This window comes from Curcuma longa, chromosome 15 (assembly GCF_044706935.1).
Source record: "Curcuma longa cultivar G26 ecotype Majalengka, Jawa Barat chromosome 15, ITB_CL_G26_1.1, whole genome shotgun sequence".
NCBI classification, from domain to species: Eukaryota; Viridiplantae; Streptophyta; class Magnoliopsida; order Zingiberales; family Zingiberaceae; genus Curcuma; species Curcuma longa.
In genome coordinates, this window is record NC_133875.1 from 3,627,708 (window position 1) to 3,649,111 (window position 21,404).

At 41.7% G+C, this 21,404-nt stretch overlaps 6 protein-coding genes and 1 pseudogene across 6 annotated transcripts; 2 read left to right on the forward strand and 5 right to left on the reverse strand.

The window, feature by feature from the left end:
* The first annotated feature begins 955 nt into the window (after nt 1–955).
* LOC141845801 (uncharacterized) lies at nt 956–2,348 on the forward strand. The gene is made up of 2 exons (XM_074733807.1): nt 956–1,442; nt 2,157–2,348. Exons 1-2 carry the CDS (start codon nt 956–958, stop codon nt 2,192–2,194), a joined length of 525 nt encoding a protein of 174 aa, XP_074589908.1. The 3' UTR covers nt 2,195–2,348.
* Nucleotides 2,349–3,354: 1,006 nt separating this feature from the next.
* Nucleotides 3,355–4,119, reverse strand: LOC141845803 (protein VASCULATURE COMPLEXITY AND CONNECTIVITY-like). The gene is made up of 3 exons (XM_074733808.1): nt 3,979–4,119; nt 3,682–3,938; nt 3,355–3,594 (listed from the first exon to the last, which is right to left on the reverse strand). Exons 1-3 carry the CDS (start codon nt 4,075–4,077, stop codon nt 3,369–3,371), a joined length of 582 nt encoding a protein of 193 aa, XP_074589909.1. The 5' UTR covers nt 4,078–4,119; the 3' UTR covers nt 3,355–3,368.
* A 355-nt stretch (nt 4,120–4,474) lies between these two features.
* Nucleotides 4,475–8,198, reverse strand: LOC141845796 (cysteine-rich receptor-like protein kinase 10; annotated as a pseudogene).
* Nucleotides 8,199–10,921: 2,723 nt separating this feature from the next.
* Nucleotides 10,922–12,711, forward strand: LOC141845798 (F-box/FBD/LRR-repeat protein At1g13570-like). Its single transcript, XM_074733805.1, has 3 exons — nt 10,922–11,786; nt 11,875–12,024; nt 12,097–12,711. The coding sequence occupies exons 1-3, from the start codon at nt 10,941–10,943 to the stop codon at nt 12,502–12,504; spliced, it is 1,404 nt and encodes a 467-aa protein (XP_074589906.1). The 5' UTR covers nt 10,922–10,940; the 3' UTR covers nt 12,505–12,711.
* Nucleotides 12,712–13,058: 347 nt separating this feature from the next.
* On the reverse strand, nt 13,059–18,355 carry LOC141846537 (cysteine-rich receptor-like protein kinase 10). Its single transcript, XM_074734578.1, has 9 exons — nt 18,302–18,355; nt 17,150–17,410; nt 16,195–17,059; nt 14,792–14,944; nt 14,583–14,713; nt 14,288–14,498; nt 13,769–14,006; nt 13,502–13,658; nt 13,059–13,400 (listed from the first exon to the last, which is right to left on the reverse strand). Exons 1-9 carry the CDS (start codon nt 18,353–18,355, stop codon nt 13,059–13,061), a joined length of 2,412 nt encoding a protein of 803 aa, XP_074590679.1.
* Nucleotides 18,356–18,592: 237 nt separating this feature from the next.
* LOC141846245 (NDR1/HIN1-like protein 26) lies at nt 18,593–19,216 on the reverse strand. Its single transcript, XM_074734252.1, has one exon. It carries the CDS (start codon nt 19,214–19,216, stop codon nt 18,593–18,595), a length of 624 nt encoding a protein of 207 aa, XP_074590353.1.
* A 233-nt stretch (nt 19,217–19,449) lies between these two features.
* Nucleotides 19,450–20,616, reverse strand: LOC141846008 (peroxidase 1-like). Its single transcript, XM_074733990.1, has 3 exons — nt 20,389–20,616; nt 20,114–20,302; nt 19,450–20,031 (listed from the first exon to the last, which is right to left on the reverse strand). The coding sequence occupies exons 1-3, from the start codon at nt 20,614–20,616 to the stop codon at nt 19,450–19,452; spliced, it is 999 nt and encodes a 332-aa protein (XP_074590091.1).
* Nucleotides 20,617–21,404: the final 788 nt, after the last annotated feature.

Consider the following 21,404-nt stretch of genomic DNA (forward strand, 5'->3'; position numbering starts at 1 on the left):
GGAGAAGCGGCGAACGTGGAGGAGAAACCGGCGTCGCGGACGGGTGCGCACGGATTTGTCGCGCGGCAGAGCAAATTCCTATATATATATATATATATATATATATATATATATATATATATATATATATATATATATATATATATATATATATATATATATATATATGAGATTGATATTCTGTGCGCCTTCTTTTGCACGACCACTGGTGATAGAATATTTCGGGCATTTGAAACTGTTCTGGGCGCTCGGAATAGTGTACAATGTCATTTTTATTTTTTTATTTTTTGTTTATTTTTTTAACTTATGGTTAAACTATTTAAGATTTTCTTTTTAGAGTTTAGGAGTTGAGTTATAGTATTAAATATAAAAAATTTTAAAATAAAAAAATTTAGTTGCTCATGGACTATACTAGATTATTATTCCATACTTCTTATTTGGTACATTTCGTGAGTAATTAAATTTTTTTATTAATATTAAAATTTAATCCCTAAATTTTAAAGAAAAAATTTTAAATGATTTAATCATAAATAAAATAATAAATAAATAATAAATAATATATATATATTATTTCGAACGTTAAAGTGACCTTATTTTCCTATTATCTGAGAATAGTATAATAAATATCTGAGTTGGATATTGCTTGGATAGAACATATGGCAAGTGTGAAATAATTGTTAAGCATTTGTTCCATGTGTGAATGCCTTCCTTAAAAATCTAAAATATGGAGAGAAAAAAAAATATTATTATTTGGAAAAAGGATAAGAACAGATTTCACCCACTGAGATGCCCACCAACTCCAGCTCATTACATCGGTGGGCTCCATCTGAATGTGAAAATTTAACCAATTCCAGCTCATCTGTTCCACCCCCTCTAAATTTGTCTACCTGTCCTACCAAACCCTTCTTAAACCCCCCGCCGTCACTTTCCGTTTTCTCCTCCTCTCCGTTCTTCCATGGCCAAGCTCTCGCCTTTCACCTCTCCCATGCCTTCTCTCGCCTTATCTATCCTTATCCCCCTCTTCTTCTCCTTCTCCTTCTCCTTCTCCTCTGCTTCGATTGGTGACCTCCTCCAGGAACACGGCCTCCCTGGCGGGCTCCTTCCCAAAGCCGTTGAGTCCTTCGCCCACAACCCCTCCTCTGGACTGCTAGAGGTCCTCATCGACCGCCCCTGCTACGCGCGGTACAAGGACGGTCTCGCCTTCTTCGACCGCGAGGTGCGCGGAAACCTCAGCTACGGCGCGCTCCAGGGCGTCGTCGGGTGGTCGCAGGAGGAGCTCTTCTTGTGGCTCCCCGTCAAGGAGATCGTGATCGCCGATTCAGACTCCGGCGTGATCCTCTTCGACATCGGCGTCGCCCGCAAGCGGCTCCCCGTGTCTTCGTTCGAGGAGCCGCCGGACTGTCTCCCCGGAGCAGAAGAAGCGGCGGTGGAGGCCGGGTTAGGTGAGTCGGTTAACCCTAAAAATGCAATTTTTTTGTGCGTTTCGATTCTGGTTTGGGAAGTTATGAGATGTGCTTCCGTTTCGAAGTGTTAATCCCGCTCTTGTTGGTCATTTATTAGCCGATGGTTCAGCTTTTCATCTCCAAATTGATTAACGCCGTTCATACATCCGATTGGATTGATGCTTCGCCTTCCAGTTTAAAAGATTACATCTTTAGCATCGATTTTGCCTTTCAAGTTTGCGTTTTCTGATCTTTTTCGGTCAGAGCCTCCATTTTCCTAATAATGTTTCTTTTCTTTTCATTCCTACCTAACCTGATTCAATATCTTCGCCACACAAATCGTTTTATGCAACTCAAAACTCAACCTATTTTTTTAGTTAAGCCTTTGTTCTCTTTGTCGCCTTGTAATTTCTACCCTATAGGCCTCGTTTCTCACAACAGCTTAAAAGCAGTGTTAAATTTTAACCTTGTTTGTCCTGTCGCAATGAGCACTGATCTTTTTTCCTCACATTTGCATTCAGCATATTCATGTCAATGTGCAAACCTAGTCTGATATCAAGCATTAATCGTTTCAGCTTATTTGTTTCTTTTCTGCTGTACTTTTGCTGCTCTTGTTCTTGTCTTGTCTTTTGATAACGACTGATACCGTGTACTTTGTCCTGACCTCCATGACCAATCATGCAACTTGCGCTTCACATTCTACCTCGTTTGCAGGATCCTTTGCCAGGAAAGGCTTTCAGCAACAGAGATAACGACAACAATAAGATACATTAGAAATTTTCCTCCTTTTCCTTGCTCACATCTCTTTTCAATGAAACTTATTGTATGTTGTAAATGGAAAGCGGAACTAAATGCTTTTAAATACAGTTTCATTGTTGCCTGTCTTCCAAATGTGCCATCATACAATTAATCTAATGGCAAGGTTCTGATGTGGATGGTGAGCTGTGTCTGTGTGCCAGCCTAAATGACAAGGTATCAGCTGTCATTCCTTTAAAAATGGCATGAATGATGAACCAAGTCACCTTGCCATATTTCTGTTCAACTTGGTCATTTATTTCTTCAGCAGAATTAAATGTTCTTCAAGCCTATAACCATCACTTGGAGGTTATGTTTTTAACTAGAGTCTAGTTCATTTAGGATGAAAGGAGGAGATTGCAAGGTATGTGAGGATGTTATTAAAGCTTTCAATGGAGTCAATAGTTTACAGGCCTGTTTGTCCAATGGATTGAAATATTGAGAGATCAAGGGATAAGTAATTTACTTTTTTGGTTGGGGTGCTAGTAGAACAATAGATAACTAAGTTTGTTAAATACAGTTTTCTCAATCTATTTATAAGAATTACCAATAAGTATATGAAAGGAGAGTCAAAACTAGAAGATAAGAAATTGAAATGTTTGTCTCATTGTCATATTGAAAAATCATCAAAATATCTTAGCTAAAATATTTTGATGATTTTTTGAGTTTTCAAAATTAAAAGTAGAAGGATGAATATAATAGTGATCATATATTAGTATATTACTATAAATCATAATATAATATCACTAATAAAGACTATTAAGATATTTTAACAAAACTACTTGAATGGTCAAAATGATAATATGAAACCTCTTGTATTTATGATGCTCATAAAAAGTTTCATTTTGATGCTTTTGGGTTAACTTTTGTATGATAATTATTGCCTTTTAATCTTGTTTCTGCTTCTTTTTCTACTTGCCTACTGATGAATGTGATAGTAGATTTGCGACTTAAGAGTGTATATTTCTTGGCTATCTGGAAAAAAAAACCAACTAAGAAAAAGAAGAGTTGCTTGAATGATCACGAAAAGAAAAGTAGAAGCTTAATCTTTTCTTTTACTATCTCATGTTGTGTTCTTCCAAAACAAGTAGTTATTCCTAAAATTTCGAACCAGGAGCCTTACGTAGTTAATTAGGCTTGCACGCCATGAGATCTTATGTTCCTTTGAGCTTTACCTTCTTCCTTGATACTGGCATGCGCAGAAACATAATAAACCATGCAAAATAGAGCATGCACAAAGCACAAGATCCCTCCAATCGACAAGAAATGGCGATGGGCCAAGCCACACCTCACTCTCGACTTTGAGTTGGACATTGCTCCTATCATCAGCATGGTGAATCCAACTACAGCTACGATCCTGATCAAGTTTTGCTGTGAACATGAGCACGAAGAAGAGGAGTGTAGGAGTGATATCAGAAAATGACGAGCTTGGAGAGCTAAGTACCATGAAAAGATTAGGGTGACGGCAGCCATCTGCTTGTTGGGCATGGAGTTGTCCCACTGGTCCCTGGAGCAGATGCAGGGGCAGCCGCCAAGGACGTTGGCAACGGCATGAGACAGGGCAAGGAGTGCAGCTGCAGCAATGCCGAGCCTGTAGGCCTGTTGGACGGGCTCTTTGCACTCAAAGAAGAACACCCTCAGATGCTTCCCCTGCCATAAGCGCATGCATAGCAAGGTTACGAGCTCAAAAGAGTGGTGAAACTTTGAATAAACTTCGATTGATCTTGAAGAAAGATTTTACCTTGTTTTGAGCCATCTCTGCTTCTATTCCAAGCACACCAGCTGCTACGTCTATGGCAAGGATCAGCAGGCATATGATCGCTCCTTCCACTCTGGCCATGGAGGCGAGATTTAGGATTCAATGCTAAGGTAGAGAAGGGGAGATGAGAAGTCTGTAAATACTATGTAATGATTCTAGTTATGCTTTTTTAACGAGTTCTTTTGTTCATCTAGAGATTTAGTTTGATATGGGAATCTGAGAAAAGGTAAAGAGGGGAGGGTGAGATGTGTAAAGGTATTCTCTTTCACTGCTTTTGTTGCACCTTTGCTTGAGCTTTGTTGGGATTCCTTCCATGGGGAAGAAGGAAAGCATGGTATCACCATTCCCATGGAAGAAGATCGAGTGTGAACCTTATTGGAAGACAGCAAAACTGCTATGGACATGATGAGACAGTTTCACACCAATGAAGCTCTGGAGCCAAATTTTCCATTGCCATGGCATTGCACAAGTATTTTATCAATCAAAATTCACAAAGTTTTTTCATGGCACAATATTCAATTTATTGCAGATGAAAAAAAAAACACACAATGTTTAGATGAAGTTTTGGCTTATTGCTGCTCTCTAGCCTCCAACTCTGAGATTGAAACATCATTTTGAGAAGATTTCCTTGCCTTCCCTTTGCTTTTGCTAGAACTCTCGGCCCATTCTAGAGCATTAGCTGATTCAGTGGTTATGGTATTGTGATTGACAAATGCAGGAGCTGAAGGTGTAGGAAGGCTGACGGAGTGACTATTGAGCATGATAACAATATTGGCCATGGTGGGTCTCTGAACTGGGTCTTCTTGCACACACAGTAACCCTATATGCATGCATCTTAATACTTCTTGAGTCGGACAATGATCAACTAGATTTTGATCGATGGATTGCAAGATATTTCCTTGAGTCCAATTCTGCCAGACCTTCGCAAATGAGATGAAAACATGTTAAGTCAATAATTTTTCATTAATTCAAATAGAATACATGCATATCAAATTTATATCATTCGAGGAAGGATCCATACTTACTTGAGTAATAAGATCAACAAAACATCCGGAGGATGATTCTTGGTGATTACTATTCTTTTGACCAGTCAAAATCTCTAAAATTAGCACACCATAGCTAAACACATCTGATTTAACCGAGAAGAGGCCATAAAAAGCATATTCTGGTGCCATGTATCCACTATCATCAATAACAAAAAAAAATACCAAGATTTAAGACTCTTTTCTTGTACTGTGTTCATCAGAAATATTAGATTGAATGAATCAAGAAAATAAAGAGAATTACTTACTATGTCCCTGCGATTCTATTAGTGTTTCTTTGGGTCTCATCTACACCAAAAAGCTTGGCTAAACCAAAGTCTGAAATTTTGGGGTTCATACTTGCATCTAACAAGATGTTACTCGCTTTTAGATCCCGGTGAATGATCTTTAGCCGTGAATCTTCATGCAGATAAAGAAGTCCTCGACCGATGCCTTCAATGATCTTAAACCGTGTTGCCAGTCCAATTGCATTCTTTTCGAAGAATCTACTCCATCAATATATAACGTTTGGTTACTTGAGTTTGAACTAGTTATGGCATGTGCTAACAACAACAGTAATAGATCCCAAACTAAACTGTTATATCAACACTATTACTATTGTAGACACCATCATCAATCTGAAAACACATGTTAACTTCAACATATGAAGTTCCAAGGTTTCTGCTAGAAAGTTGATCAAAAGCCAACTAGAATGAGATTTAATAGAGATGAACTGTCATGCAAAAATGTAGACTCATTAAGTAGTGAAACCTTACCAAACAAAAACTTGTCAAGACTTGTATTAGGAAGGTACTCATAAACAAGTAGTTTCTCCTCCGATTGTAAGCAACAGCCCAAAAGCCTGACAAGGTTTCTGTGTTGAAGTTTGGCAAGTAGAAGCACTTCGTTTTTCAGCTCAACTAGTCCTTGCCCTGAGTTTCTCGAAAGCCTTTTCACTGCTATCAGCTCTTTATTCTCTAGTGTGCCCTGCATTCAAAGTGTCATTAATTGCCATTACAATGACCTTCCACAGGTTACACAAGGCATATATATATATATATATATATATATATATATATATATAATTCAGTCTTTTGACTAACCTTATAAACTGGTCCAAATCCTCCTTCTCCTAGCTTGTTAGCATCAGAGAAGTTGCCGGTAGCAATCCTAATACTCTCGAGATCAAACAACAGAGATTCTGCACCTCTTATGTCTTGTTGATCTTTATTCGCTGTTCAAAATACTTTCACTGTAAGCAATAAGCATCCATGCATGCTCAACTTCTACATAATAGTTCAGCAGCCCTACCGAATTCTTGTGGGAGTGGTTTCCATCTTGAAATTCCTGCTTTTGTTCTTCCACAGCAAATAAAAATGGCACAAAGGAACAGTAGACTTGCTGTAGCAACAGGGATGGCAATAAGTAGAACTGTTCTCCTGGAGCCATTACTATTTCCTAAAGTTAAAAAAAAATGAAAGATGAAGCTTGATGTTTTCAAATGAAAATAGTTTGAAGTGTTCAAATGAAATTAACATATAGTAAATGTTATGGGCTTGACTTAGCAGTAAGAAATTCTAATGAAACCAACCTTCATTGGTAAAATACAAGTCTTGCTTGACTTACAAAATAGGGACAGGAGTACTGTTGAATAATCATGCAAGGAAACGATAAGGATCTCTCATTACTTAATTAGACTTATGGACAAAGTCTTGCTATCTTTAAATCGAAGTTTGGCCTTGCTACCAAAGTCATTTCTTTGACCCGTCAAAGATGGCGTCTTCATGTCCTTATTCTAGTCTAAAGATTTTACTTTGATTGATTTAAGCAGACAACGACAGGAGTTGTATAAAACTCTCGATGATTGATCAAGAAAGTCGTATTCGTGGTTGGATTAATTATATGCAGCGTACTTATATTGATAAAGAAATCGTGAGGCACCTCCGGTTGCGGAGACGGAGGCGCCAGCTCCGGCGGCGGAGGATCAGCGACGCTGGAGAGATTATAGAAAGGGAAGGCCTCGGATCGAAGGAAACAACTCTAGGAATACACCTTCCTCCTTCGCTTGGAACTGCAACAGCTGGGAATCGACGTAGTAATGGTTTAGGGGAGGAGTATAAAGGAGGCGATGAAGAAGAAGATGGAGTCAGCCATTTTTGTGCTCTATTGTCGAATGACTACTGAAGGAAGAGACGACGAATAGTTTAATTATCAATTAGGCTTTTTTTGTCCGTGAAACAAGGCCTAAAGATGTTGTTCTCCAACATTCAATCACAATAATTTACGAATAAACGAAAGATTTTACGAGTAAAACGAGTTTAAATATCACTTGCCTTCACTGTCAGCTGTCGGCAGCGACGATGAAGGTGAAACTGCAACGACTGGCGACGGAGGCGACGAAGAGGCAACGTCTGTTGCAGACATGCTATAGAAAGGGTAGATTTCATATCGAATTCTGCAGCTCTGTCCGAATACCTTGCACCCCTGCTTCCCGTCGCATAAGCTCGGTATGCTCCCCACTGCGTCAACAAGACATCTGTAGCATGCATCTGCAGACAAGTCCCTTGTGCACTGCACCAGTCCATATACCTTCGTGAAGCTCGTCAGGCTCGAATTCCCCACCGCGAACAGCTTCGACGAGCTACGCGTTGCCTCGGTGGCGAGACTGTTCATCAGATTTCCCAACTGCTCGTTGAAGCTCTGCAGGTCCGACGCGTTGTCGGGGTTTCTTTGATAGACCTTGTAGCCAGTGTCGGCGGCGGAGAAGAAGTTTGTGTTGGAGTAGCGAAGCATGCAGATGTCGTACCATATGGTGGAGCTCATGCCCTTGGGGCACTCCTGGGTGATGTCCTGGACGGAGGCATTAAGGCAGCCCTGGCAGTCACTGAGGGAGAGGTCTCCTTGGCACAACGCGAGGCCGTAGACTTGGTTCGGAGGTCGACCTACCGTGTCGTTGTGGAACCCTGCGGCGGCGGCGGTAGAGGAGGAGAGGGAAGAGAGGAGGAGATTGAGGTTGGTGCGGAACGCGCTCACTGCTGTGTAGTTTGCATCAGTTGGGCAGTGGTTCCACAGCAAGGTTGGACTGATGGCTACTGCAGGACCAAAGTGGAAGACGATGAGCAGAGACATCAAGTAAGAGGAAGAGGGACTAAACTTGTGATGGCAACCCATCTTCTCCAACACTTGCAGAGATGGTCTCTGTAATGACAGAACCAAGAGGCTTAAATGAATTAGAAAGTTGTTGGTCAAAAGTCTTGCCGCACCCAACGAACATTCAACTATTCCACGCCAGTACAGACAATGTAACACGCAAGTTTGGCAAAGCTTCAACGCCGCCTCCTGCGCTATTCATAGACTATCAATACAAAACCACGCGCTTAGCTTGCAGTGTGAGGGTCTCCGTGAGGGCCTCCACTACTACGCTGTCGTCGCTCGAGGCCTTCGGGATACGAGTTCCACATCTAGAACTGGATGGACGTAGAGTCCGGAGCGGAGAAGAAGTTCCAGTCGGGGTAGCGGAGGATACAGCCGCCGTACAAGATGGTGGTCCTGGTGCAGCTAGGGCAGTGGCTGACCATTTCATGGGCGGAGGTGGCGGTGCCGGTCCGGTGGAAGGAGAGGAAGACGTTGGTTGGCTGAAACAGAGCCCAGCGGTGGGGCGAAAATTATTGTTTCTTTTTATAATTATATATATATATATATATATATATATATATATATAAAGTAATTATATTTTTTTAACAAAAAAATTTATTGCATCAATCATCCTTGCTAAATTTGAATATTTAATTTGTAATCAAAAGATTCTTCGATCATTGACTCTATCAACATCTTCCCTTGAAAGAAAGTCTAAACAGCATTATCATCTAAGACAAGCCCTTCATGATTCTTCTCATGGAAGATAGCAACTTTCCATAAATAGTGAAGCTACCTTAACAGAGAACAGATGAGTTCAGATGGATTGACCCACCTAGGTCCGTGAGCCACATGAGTTGGTCCGCGACGGACTTGAATTAGTCCGCAAGTTGAGAAAGTTTATTAATTTATTTTTAATTTTAAAATTAAAGTAGAAAATTTAATGAATTAGTAGGTTTGATCTGTCTAAATTATAATTCAAATTGATCCATTTAAATTATAATCTAAATTTAAAATTTTTAATATTTTTTTAATTTTTTGACAGACTCGTGGTTGGCCTGTCTAACTCGCAATCCGTCTTAGGTTGGATTAGGTTGGAGATTTTCAACCCGTTAAGTTTCAACCCGCAATCCAACCTAATCCAACCTAATTCAAATAGAGAAGGCGGATCGGAGCTCGCTCGGGTCGGCTCCGAGGCTGAGGCGATCGAAGGCGAAGGCGAGCTCCTCGATAGTGATCTCGCCGTCGCCGTTGTGGTCGAAAAGGTCGAAGACACGGCGGAGACAGAGGGTATTGAGGCTCTGGGTCCTAAGGCGAAAGGACGGCGATGGGTTCAAAGTCAGGGGGGCAGGGGGGCGACCGCCCCCAGGCGCCCCCCCTTAGCTCCGCCATTGCTCCCTCGATCTCTTTGTGTCGCATCTCGGCATCCACTCTCCGCCTTACACAGAAACTACAAAAGCTCCCCAAGCGTGTGGTGCCTGCAACAAGGTCAGGGCGGTTATGAGGTTGTCAAACCTGATTTCTCGGATACCCTCATACCTGTGCATGAAGCAAAAAGGTACAAATAATCAGCAACTGTCGCGCCACAGGATAATTACGAGATTGACAGACTTGGTTCCCAGATGCCTCATGTCGGCGGCGCCTTCTGTCAGTCAGCGTCAAGTCCGGTCTCTTCAAGTCCGACGAATGACCCTCTCGGGTCGACATGGAGATGTTCTAACAGGTATTAAACAGGTTCTCAGCAACTTCACAAACTTCTTTTTCTTCTTTCTTCTGCACTCTGATCTCCTTCTAGCACTGATACTAATTTGAGTGTTGGAGTGTTCTGCCGGGACTCTCCGGCACTAGTTAACCTTTATGCTCAGTTTACTTTCATGTCATTTCACCGACGGAAGCGAGTTCTTGTGTGTGTCAGATTATTTATTGATTGGTGGCTTAACCGTCTACGACACCCGACCAGAACACGTTGGTTGAGTGAAGTAGAGTCCAACGGTGGGTATAACAGTCAATTTGGGTTGGGTCCATCGGATTTGCTCGCCCCGCCAAGCAATTTACACGAGTTGGGTTGGAATTTTATCAACCCATTTTTAGATGGGTTCAGATGAATTTACCCACCTAGGCTCGCGACCCGCATGAGTTGGCCCGCAACAAACTTGGATTAGTCCGCAGGTTGAGAAAGTTTTTTTTTAATTTTAAAATTAAAGTAGAAAACTTAATAAATTAGTGAGTTTGATCCATCTAAATTACAATTCAAATGGATCAATTTAAATTATAATCTAAAGTTAAAATTTTTAATATTTTTTAAATTTTTTAACAGGCTCGTGGGTTGACCCGTCTAACCATCAATCCGCCTAGGTTGGGTTAAGTTGGAGATTTCTAACCCGCTAAGTTGGTGAGTCGGCTTACCCACCCGCCATATGATGAGTTTTTACTAGGTTGACCCACCCCGTCACGGATTGATCCATTTGACAGCTCTAATAGTGGGACTAAAATTATTATTTATTTTTATAATTATTTTTTTTTAAAAATAAAATTATAGCATCTATCATCCTTACTAAATTTGAATATTTATTTTGCAATCAAAAGACTCTTCGATCATTGACTCGATCAAATCTTCCCTTGAAAGAAAGTCTAAACAGCATTATCATCTAAAGCGGAAAACCTGGTATCTTATAAGAGAAGCCCCTCATGATTCTTCTCATGGAAGACAGCAACTTCCCATAAATAGTGAAGCTACCTTATCCAAGAAGAAGCATCCTCCACTTAGTTGCAAGATTGAGAGAGGCCATGGATATTGACATGATAGCCGACTTCTCCCAGCCCATCCTCCATCCCTTCCAATCTCTTCAACTCTCCGCCTCCTCTTTAGACTTCGGCGTAGAGTTCGCGAGCAACAAAACACCAGGACAGTTAGCAGAAGACATCAACAGGATCATCAAACTCCATGAGAACCACAAGATCGAGAGGTTTCGCCTGCACTTCCGCCCGTTGGATATCTTTGTCTCCGACATCAACAACTGGATAGAATTCGCAGTGGCGAAGGGAGTCCAAGTGTTGGAGCTGGACTTCTCCATGGGATTTGACAAACCAAATTATCAATTTGACAAAGGTACCTCATTTAGATTACCAGAATCTCTATACCGATGCAATTCAATCACGCAACTGAGCTTGAGTCACTGCAACTTCCACCCACCATTGGACTTCATCAGCTTTCCTGCTTTGCAATCTCTTTCCCTAACTTGTGTCAATATTCGTGCTCATGTTCTTGAGACCATGATCACCAACAGCCCACAATTATACAGTTTGAGCCTTGTCAACTCATCCTGGGTCGACATGGATGAGTCGATCAAGGTGCTTGCACAGGAGCTTCGGAGATTGGCTATCATAGAATGCTGGTTTATGGGAATTGAGATTTGTGCTCCCAAACTCCAATCTTTCATTTTCTACGGAGAGTATTATTTCGGCAGCCAATATCGCTTGGACGAAAGCTCAAATGTCAATGTTCCAATGTTGGAGGATGCCTTCATTAGCTCATATAACATGGAGTCCTCGGAACCTGTCCATGACTATATATTGCTACTGTCGGATATTCGGCATGTTAAGATCCTTACAGTCTGCTCAGCAACCCAATTGGTAACGTTTATCTTGTGATATAGAATAAGAAGTTGCATTTATTTTCCCTTTCTTGATTGTTAATTTCTACCTTATCCTTGTTCAACAGCGATTCCATTACTATCAATTTGAAGAACTTCTTCCATTGTCATTACTGAACCTGCGAGAATTACAACTGCTGGGCATTTACTGCTTTGAGAGCTTCTGTAGCTTCCTGAAGCTCTGCCACTTCCCTATCCTTGAGAAACTCTTCATTCAAGTAGGTTTTCTCTCTGTTTCTAATCAATTTCATATATATTTCTGTATGACTAAAGTTTCTCTCTTTCTAAAGATTGTGTGGATACCTGGAGCATTGTCTGACGACCACAAGCAGCTAGAAGATGTTCCAGAGTTCGCCGAGGTTGTTTTCAGCCATCTCAGGGTAATTAAAGTGAGCAACTTCGTGGGCACCAATTTAGAGATGAGTGTGGTGAGGCTTCTGCTGCAGAGAGCTGTTTGTTTGGAGAACTTGGTGCTGGTCACTCCAAAATCTTCTGAAAGCATTAGAAGACTGAATGGTGCTGCTGCAGAAGAGGCATTTCCTGGACCCAACACTTCTTTTATGAGCTTACAGCACCAGATCTCAGTATTACCGAAGGCTTCTCCTAAAGCAAACGTGATCCTGGTTAAGTTTGAGGAAGATGACCTTGCTTTCGTACCTACACATCAAAAATATTATAATTGGTATGACCTTGCTTAAGTTTGAGGAAGATGACCTTGCTTTCGCATCCATTGATGGACTTGTTACTTCTCAGTAGAGCATATCTCTAAGACTATCTTGAAGTATTTGAGATAACACCGTAATTTCATCCTCTGTACTCCATCTCTTTATAATTAATGCATATCAGTGAACTATAGTTCTCTAGTTATCAGTGAACTCTATGTTCATGCATGGTTGGTATGATTTCTGAGCCTGAACAAGAAGTTCTTGTTTCTTTGATGCTGTTGTGAGCCAAGAAGTTATACAGTATTACTGATACCTCTAATGAGTAATGAAATATATCAACACAATTAAACACCTAAAAGAACGAAGATGCACCAGAAGCCAAACAAACTTTAAACTCTTAATGAAAACTTCTGCACCATTAAATCAAGATAGATGAACAAACATATTCCATTGCCATGGCTTTGCGCAAGTATTTTATCAATCAAAATTCACAAAGTTTGTTGATGACACATTGTTCAATTTATTGCAGATGAAACAAAAAAACACATACAAACACAATGTTTAGATGAAATTTTGGCTTATTGCTGCTATCTAGCCTCCAACTCGGAGATTGAAACATCATTTTGAGAAAATTTCTTTCCCTTCCCTTTTTGTTCGCGAGAACTGTCATCCGGTTCAAGAGCATTACCTGATTCAGTGGTTATGGCATTGTGATTGATAAATGGAGGAGCTGAAGGCGCAGAAAGACTGACAGAGTGACTATTGAACATAATAACAATATTGGCCATGGTGGGTCTCTGAACTGGGTCTTCTTGTACACATAGTAACCCTATATGCATGTATCTTAATACTTCTTGAGTCGGACAATGACCGATTAGATTTTGATCGATCACCTGTAAGATATTTCCTTGAGTCCAATTGTGCCAGACCTTTGCAAGTTAGATGAAAACATGATAAGTTGATAATGTTTCTTTCATTCAAATAAAATGGATATCAAATTTATATCATTTGAGGAAGGTTCCATACTTACTTGACTAATAAGATCAACAAAATACCCAGACGACGATCCTTGGTAATGACTATTCTTCTGACCAGTCAAAATCTCTAAAATCAGCACACCATAGCTGAATACATCTGATTTAATCGAGAAGCGACCATAAAGAGCGTATTCTGCTGCCATGTATCCACTACCATTAACAAGAAAAAACACCAAGATTTAAGACTTTTTCTTTTCTTGGAATTGTGTTCATCAGAAATATTAGATTGAATGAATTGAGTAAATAAAGAAATTACATACTATGTCCCTGCGATTCTATTAGTGTTTCTTTGGGTCTCATCTACACCAAAAAGCTTGGCCAAACCAAAGTCTGAAATTTTGGGATTCATATATGCATCTAACAAGATGTTACTTGCTTTTAAATCCCGGTGAATGATCTTTAGCTGTGAATCTTCATGCAGATAAAGAAGTCCTCGACCGATGCCTTCGATGATCTTAACCCGTGTTGCCCAGTCCAATTGCATTCTTTTTGAAGAATCTGCTCCATCAATATATAACATTTGGTTACGTTGAGTTTGAACTAGTTCCGGCATGCATGTGCCAACAAAAACAACAATAATAATAGATCCCAAACTAAACTGTTATATCAATACTATTACTATTGTAGACAACATTATCAATCTGAAAACACATGTTTAATTCAACATATGCAGTTCCAAGATTTCTGCTAGTAAGTTGATCAAAAGCAAACTAGAATGAGATTTAATAGAAATGAACTGTCATGCAAAAATGTAGACTCATTAAGTAGTGAAACCTTACCAAACAAAAACTGGTCAAGACTTGCATTAGGAAGGTACTCATAAACAAGTAGTTTCTCCTCCGATTTTAAGCAACAGCCCAAAAGCCTGACAAGGTTTCTGTGTTGAAGTTTGGCAAGTAGAAGCACTTCGTTTTTCAACTCAGCTAGTCCTTGCCCTGAGTTTCTTGAAAGCCTTTTCACTGCTATCAGCTTTTCATTCTCTAGTGTGCCCTGCATTCAAAGTGCCATTAATTGCCATTACAATGACCTTGCACAGGTTACACAAGGCATATATAATTCAGTCTTTTGACTAACCTTATAAACTGGTCCAAATCCTCCTTCTCCTAGCTTGTTTGCATCAGAGAAGTTATCGGTAGCAATCCTAATACTCTCGAGATCAAACAATAGAGATTCTGCACTTTTTATTTGATCTTGATCTTGATTGTCTGTTCAAAAATATTTTCATTGTAAGTAATAAACATCCATGCATGTTCAGACACTAGATAATAATTCAGCAGCCATACCGAATACTTGTGTTTGTGTGGGTGGTTTCCATCTTGAAATTCCTGCTTTTGTTCTTCCACAGAAAATAAAAATGGCACAAAGGAACAGTAGAATTGCTGTAGCAACAGGGATGGTAATGAATAGAATTGTTCTCCTGGAGCCATTACTATTTCCTGAAGTTAAAAAGAAATGATAAATGAAGCTTGATGTTTTAAAATGAAAATAGTTTGAACTGTTCAAATGAAATTAGCATATAGTAACTGCTTTGGGCTTGACTTAACAATAAGAAATTCTAATGAAACCAACCTTGACTGGTAAAACACAACTCTTGCTTGACTGACCAAATAGGGACAGGAGTACTGTTAATTAGACTTATGGACAAAGTCTTGCTTTAAATAAATCCTTTCAATAACTTTAAATCGAAGTTTGACCTTGTTGCAAAGTCATATCTTTGACCCGTCAAAGATGGCATCTTCTCCAATTAATCTACTGGCTACAGGATTCATGACCTTATCCTAGTCTAAAGATTTTACTTTGATTGATCTAAGCAGACAACGTTTAAGGTGGCGTTGAATGTTGGGCTATGACTCGAGTACATGAGCAAAAGATGAGAGTTGCGGAGATGAGGATGTTAAGATGGATGTGTGGACATACGAAGATGGACAGAATAAGAAATGAGAGCATTAGAGAGAAAGTTGGAGTTGCATCTATTGAGGAAAAACTCCGTGAGACACGTTTAAGGTGGTACGAACATGTACTTAGACGACCGATAAATACTCCAGTTAGACGGTGTGAAACTATGACAAATACGCATATCAAACGAGGACGAGGTAGACCAAAAAAGACTTGGTTAGCAACAATAAAATAAGATAAAATTTATTTAAATATAAATGATGATATAATAGGAGATAGAGCTCAATGGCGTAAAAGGATCCATATAGTCGACCCCACTTAGTAGGATAAGACTTGGTTATTGTTGTTGTTTGATCTAAGCAGACAACGACAGGAGTTGATTAATAAATCTCTCCATGATTGATAAATATGCTGTGTACACATTGATAAAGAAATCATTTGGTCTGGAATCGTTGCAACGCTGAGACGGAGGCGCCGGCTCCGGCGGCGGAGGAGCAGCGACGCCGGAGATATTATAGAAAGGGAAGGAAACAACTCTAGGAATACACCTTCCTCCCTCGCTGGGAACTGCAACAGCTGGGAATCGACGTCACCAGAGAAGTGAGGAAGTAATGGTTATCGAATGACTAGTGAAGGAAGAGACGACGAATAGTTTAATCATCAATTAGGCTTTATTGTCAGTGAAGCAAGACCTAAAGACGTTGTTCTCCAACATTCAATCACAATAATTTACGAATAAACGAAACGCATACCAGAATTTACGAGTAAAACGAGTTTAAATCTCACTTGCCTTCATTGCCAGCAGTCGGCACCAACGATGGAGGTGAAACTGGAACGACCGGCGACGAAGGCGGCGGAGAGGCAACGTTTGTTGCAGAAATGTCATAGAAAGGGTACATTTCATATCGAATTATGCAGCTCTGTCCGTATACCTTGCACCCCTGCTTCCCGTCGCATAAGCTTGGTATGCTCGCCAATGCGTCAAGAAGACATCTGTAGCAGCCATCCCTGGACAAGTCCCTTGTGCACTGAACCAGCCCATATACGTTCGTGAAGCTCGTCAGGTTCGCATCCCCCGCCGCGAACAGCTTCGACGAGTTACGTGCTGCTTCCGTGGCGAGACTCCTCATCAGATTTCCCAACTGCTCGTTGAAGATCTGCAGGTCCGACGCGTTGTAGGAGTTCCTTTCAGAGAACTTCAAGTTCATCTCGGCGGCGGAGAAGAAGTTTGCGTTGGAGTAGCGGAGCATGCAGGTGTCGTACCATATGGTGGAGCTCATGCCCTCGGGGCACTCCTGGGTGATGCCTTGGACGGCGGCATTGAGGCAGCTCTGGCAGTCACTGAGGGAGAGGTCTCCTTGGCACAGCGCGAGGCCGTAGACTTGGTTCGGAGGTCGACCTATCGTGTCGTTGTGGAACCCTGCGGCGGCGGCGGTAGAGGAGGAGAGGGAAGAGAGGAGGAGATTGAGATTGGTGCTGAACGCGCTCATCGCTGTGTAGTTTGCATCAGTTGGGCAGTAGTTCCACGGCGAGGTTGGATTGATGGCTACTGCAGAACCAAAGTGGAAGACGATGAGCAGAGACAGCAAGTAGGAGGAGGAGGCACTAAACTTGGGATGGCAACCCATCTTCTCAAACACTTGCAGAGATGGTCTCTGTAATGAGAGAACCAAGAGGCTTAAATGAACTAGAAACTTGTTGGTCAAAAGTCTTGCCTCACCCAAGAAGGTTCAACTATTCCGCACCAGTACAAACAATGTAACACGCAAGTTTGGCAAAGCTTGCGGTGTGAGGGTCTCCGTGAGGGCCTCCACTGCGCTGTCGTCGATCGAGTCCTTGGGGATACGAATTCCACATCTAGAACTGGATGGACGTAGAGTCCGGAGCGGAGAAGAAGTTCCAGTCGGGGTAGCGGAGGATACAGCCGCCGTACAAGATGGCGTGCCGCTATCATGGGCGGAGGTGGCGGTGCCGGTCCGGTAGAAGGAGAGGAAGACGTTGGATGACTGAAACAGAGTCCAGCGGCGGGGCGAAAATTATTGTTTATTTTTATAATTATATTTTTTTTAAAAAAAATTATAGCATCAATCATTCTTACTAAATTTGAATATTTATTTTGTAATCAAAAGACTCTTCGATCATCGACTCCATCAAAATGTTTCCTTGAAAGAAAGTCTCAACAGCATTATCATCCAAAGAGGAAACCTAGTATTTTATAAAGTTTTATTAGATAGATGTAGTGAGAGAAGGTTCATTAATAAAAAAAAGAAAAAGAAAAAAAGGAAGTATTTATGTTCTTCTTATTTGAAAGAATGGAAAAAATTCATTAACGTAACAATGTGTTACTTTGTTTGAGAGGAAAAAAAGAGAACGAAAATTAAATATATAAAATTATAAAAATATCTTTACTTCTTAAAATAAATCTATATGTGTGTTCCGGCTATATGCTACAGACGGTCAAGCGACCAGTTAAGAATATGTCACCTCAATCGTTGGGTTCCCACCGACGAGAAAAACTTGAGGAAGAAGGAAACTGAATCAGCGGATTAGCAAGGCGCCAACGATTTTCGACAAGGCCATTCCGACACTCAAATTAGCCCGAAAAGAAGAAGAAATAGTGCTTCAAGAATATGAGATTCCAGCGAGCGTTTTCATATCTGTGCTATACTCATTGAGAAAAAATGTTTGTGAGGAAACTCAAGGTGGTTGCAATGACAGATTCTATACACCCCTAATAAGTAACATCTAGGAGACAAAGTCTACAATTCAATCACACAACTGAGCTTGAAACACTGCAAGTTCTACCCACCCTTGGAATTCATCAGCTTTACTGGTTTGCAATCTCTCTCCCTCAATTACGTCGACATTCGTGATCATGTTCTTGAGACCACGATCACCAACAGCCCACAGTTAGCCAGTTTGAGCCTTGTCAACTGACTCCTGGTCGCCATGGATGGCATGGAAGGAGCTTAGAAGGTCTTGGCGATACCTAAAGATCTGTGAATTATAGTTCGCTAGTTATCATTTTCAGAAAAGAAAAGAAAAGAAAGTGTATTCCTTCAATCATCTTACACATACCTTTCAATCATTCATAACAATTCAACAATTCTCTTCTACATTATAATTTAATTAGAACACTAATTAGTGAAAGAAATTAAACAAATCCATGCTACTAATTCGAATCTAAATCAGAAATACATGGAGCATCTAACGCCCTTCGACTCGGGCAAAATCTCGCCGTCCGATCCCACCGCCAGATTGCACTGCACATGCAAATGATGTTGCCGCGTGTCCCACACCCTCACCTTGAACCGTATCACCGAGCTCAGCTCCAGTCGGAGCTCGATCCGTCCGGCCGCCGCTTGCGCCGCCAATTGAGCCGCCATTGCGCTGCCAGACGGGATCGTCGTGCCGGCCATCTTCCCGGCGATAGCCGTCGTGTTCTTAGGTGGCTGATAGAACGGGAGCATCACCGGACCTGATGCCACCTGCTGGTCCTGGTAGTAGACCGCACCGGAGATCGCGCCGTAGTAAATCCCGATCTTCTGGTTCGGGTTCCGGTCGGTGACGTTGAAAGCGAAAGCTAGGTCTGCCAGGCCAGCCGCGTCGGCCACTCCGGGGGCCGAGAAAGCCGCAAGGTGAAACCGGGGGCGGTGCGGGCGGAGGCTGAGCCAGAGAACGAAGAGGATGACGCCGGTGACGAGGAGGAGGAAGAGGAGGACGGAACAGAGGCACTTGACAAACCGGCTCGTGAGGCTCTGGAGCACACGACGCGAGGTCGACCGAGCTCGATCTCGAAGAAAGACTGCCATTGCATGCTTCATGCATTCCTTCTCTGCTATGCTTTATAGAGATCAAAGTTCAACCTTTTTTCCCTTTTTCTTTTTCTCTAAACCGATCGAAGAAAAGAATATACTTGAGAAATTGTACTGGCAAAAGTCATTCCATTGGTTCATTCTCGTAAAGATCATCACTCTCAAAAGTGTTGCAAAGAATCCAAGCAAGAAGCAATCAACAGTGTAAAGTATTAAAAAGCAACTCTAATCTAATTGATCACGGAGCACTTCTTCCTGATCTCACCAGCTGAGCCAGTGAGCACGCCGACGTTGGCCATGTTGATCATGGAGTTCCCGAAATCTGCCATGAATTCGCCCTGCGAGGCTTCGCCGGCATGGCTGAGCACGTAAGCTTTCGTCAAGGGGTGCGTCAGCAGAGCCTGATCAGATTGGAAGACCCCTCGCCTCTTTGACACTCCTCTGTAGTAGCTCGTGTCGAACGTCCGGAAGCTCCCTGGATCCATCTCCACAAACGTGACGGTGTCGTTGGGCTTGCAGATCGCCCTCAGCTTCGACAAGTACTTCTGGTCGAGCGCCGGGTCGACGTCGGCGAGGCTGCCCTTGCCGGTGAAGTTGTAGAAGCGGTGGCTGATGGACGAGCAGTGAGAGATGCCGATTGTGTGCGCACCTGATAAGACAACAAGGTCCTTCACGCTTAATCCTTTGGATTGGAACATGGCGATCAACGTGGTGATGTTTGCAGTGGGCTGTGGCAGCTGATCAGTCTCGTTGACAGACGACACCAGGCCATCTCTCCGGCCGGTTGGCACAGGCCAAAACTTCCCCCCGCTCTGGATTACGATGAGACACAGAAGTCGGATGATGATAATCTTTTGCTGCACGAATGTACAGAAACGTAGCAATGGCGCTTACCATAACCACTGCATCTCTAGCCACTAGAGCGAGGATGTCGGCGCAGGAGACGACTCCCGGGCAAGCTTTCTCCACCTTGGCCTTCACCCTGTCGATGACTCCAAAGCCTCTGAGTGATAGATTTGGAGCTGCATCCTTCTCGGCCACATTGCCTTCCGTGGAGTTCAGCAACACTGAAGCATCACATCCCTGCACGCACAGACTCTGTCAAGGTCTGGTCCTAGTTCATGGCATTTCAATCGTGAATTTTGATCAGAAAAGAAAAGTTAACACACCCTGACGAAACAATCATGGAAGTGCAACCTCAAGAGAGGAGCAGCAAGGCTTGGAACGAGGTTGAGAATGTCAGAGACCTCGGAGAACACAATGAGTTCAAGACTAGGACATGTCTTGTTGTAGAAATTAACAGTCAAGCCTTGTGCTTCTGCTGGCCTTGATACTGATGACAGCACAAGGCCAAAAGCCAACGTGGAGAACAAAACAAAGAGAGTCCTAGAAGCCATTTTAATAAGATGATCTGAAACTCTCATGACAGAGAGTGCTTAAATAGAGTCTCTCGTATGGAGTGGGTAGATTTATCTAAGTGAATTGTTCTTAACACCTGTTATAGTGAAAAAATGACAGATATTATTTGTTACAATACTTGAATCATGTTCTTGTGGTGCTTTTGGTTAGTCAATTCATGGCTGGGACTGTTTTAGTTCTTACATAAATAATGATATAAGTAAAAAAGAAGAGTTACTGAATTTGTTGGAAATCTGTTGGACTGTCAAAACTTAGTTGTTAAACAGTGAGTAGGCATATCTAGCAGATGAATGCAGTTGTTACTGGCTGAGTAGTAGTAAAGGAAGAGAAGTAACCAACAAAGACATTACTTACAAGTCAAGAAGTAGAAGAGATTATATATGTATATATAAACTTGACAATTTTTGAGTGTGAGGTTCTTTGTAATCTTACCAACCACATGGTGCAAAATGCTTGACTCTCCAAGAATAGTTAGTCTGAACTAGCCCTACGCTGAGCTCGAAACAGGAGGCTTGCGAGCACGCGTTAAGTTTGAGTGTCTTGACCCATGTGTCATGCTTAGCCACATCTAAAGTCAGATTAGGTCTCAAACAATTGAGCTCCACATGTAATATACTCAATTCTCAGTATGTTATAGTATGTTAGGTCTGATAAGGCACCACTCTATATGATAAACTATCAAACTCCTTTACTGATTTACAACTCATGTCAATAAATAAGTTTCTCTATTTGAAGTTGAAAATATGAGAGATAAACAACACTCAAC

Excerpts from the sequence above, each read along its gene's own strand:
- LOC141845801 (XM_074733807.1), top strand. The coding sequence starts at position 956 with ATGGCCAAGCTCTCGCCTTTCACCTCTCCCATGCCTTCTCTCGCCTTA. Across the intron at positions 1,443-2,156 it reads GGCGGTGGAGGCCGGGTTAG|GATCCTTTGCCAGGAAAGGC; the intron begins GTGAGTCGGTTA and ends CCTCGTTTGCAG.
- LOC141846537 (XM_074734578.1), bottom strand. The coding sequence starts at position 18,355 with ATGGCGACCAGGAGTCAGTTGACAAGGCTCAAACTGGCTAACTGTGGG. Across the intron at positions 14,714-14,791 it reads CACACAAACACAAGTATTCG|ACAATCAAGATCAAGATCAA; the intron begins GTATGGCTGCTG and ends ATTTTTGAACAG. Across the intron at positions 13,659-13,768 it reads AATAGAATCGCAGGGACATA|TGGATACATGGCAGCAGAAT; the intron begins GTATGTAATTTC and ends TGTTAATGGTAG.
- LOC141846008 (XM_074733990.1), bottom strand. The coding sequence starts at position 20,616 with ATGGCTTCTAGGACTCTCTTTGTTTTGTTCTCCACGTTGGCTTTTGGC. Across the intron at positions 20,303-20,388 it reads TCCATGATTGTTTCGTCAGG|GGATGTGATGCTTCAGTGTT; the intron begins GTGTGTTAACTT and ends CTGTGCGTGCAG. Across the intron at positions 20,032-20,113 it reads CTAGAGATGCAGTGGTTATG|AGCGGGGGGAAGTTTTGGCC; the intron begins GTAAGCGCCATT and ends ATCGTAATCCAG.
- LOC141846245 (XM_074734252.1), bottom strand. The coding sequence starts at position 19,216 with ATGGCAGTCTTTCTTCGAGATCGAGCTCGGTCGACCTCGCGTCGTGTG.
- LOC141845803 (XM_074733808.1), bottom strand. The coding sequence starts at position 4,077 with ATGGCCAGAGTGGAAGGAGCGATCATATGCCTGCTGATCCTTGCCATA. Across the intron at positions 3,939-3,978 it reads CAGAGATGGCTCAAAACAAG|TTTCACCACTCTTTTGAGCT; the intron begins GTAAAATCTTTC and ends GTTTATTCAAAG. Across the intron at positions 3,595-3,681 it reads GTCACCCTAATCTTTTCATG|GATCGTAGCTGTAGTTGGAT; the intron begins GTACTTAGCTCT and ends AAACTTGATCAG.
- LOC141845798 (XM_074733805.1), top strand. The coding sequence starts at position 10,941 with ATGGATATTGACATGATAGCCGACTTCTCCCAGCCCATCCTCCATCCC. Across the intron at positions 11,787-11,874 it reads TCTGCTCAGCAACCCAATTG|CGATTCCATTACTATCAATT; the intron begins GTAACGTTTATC and ends CTTGTTCAACAG. Across the intron at positions 12,025-12,096 it reads TTGAGAAACTCTTCATTCAA|ATTGTGTGGATACCTGGAGC; the intron begins GTAGGTTTTCTC and ends CTCTTTCTAAAG.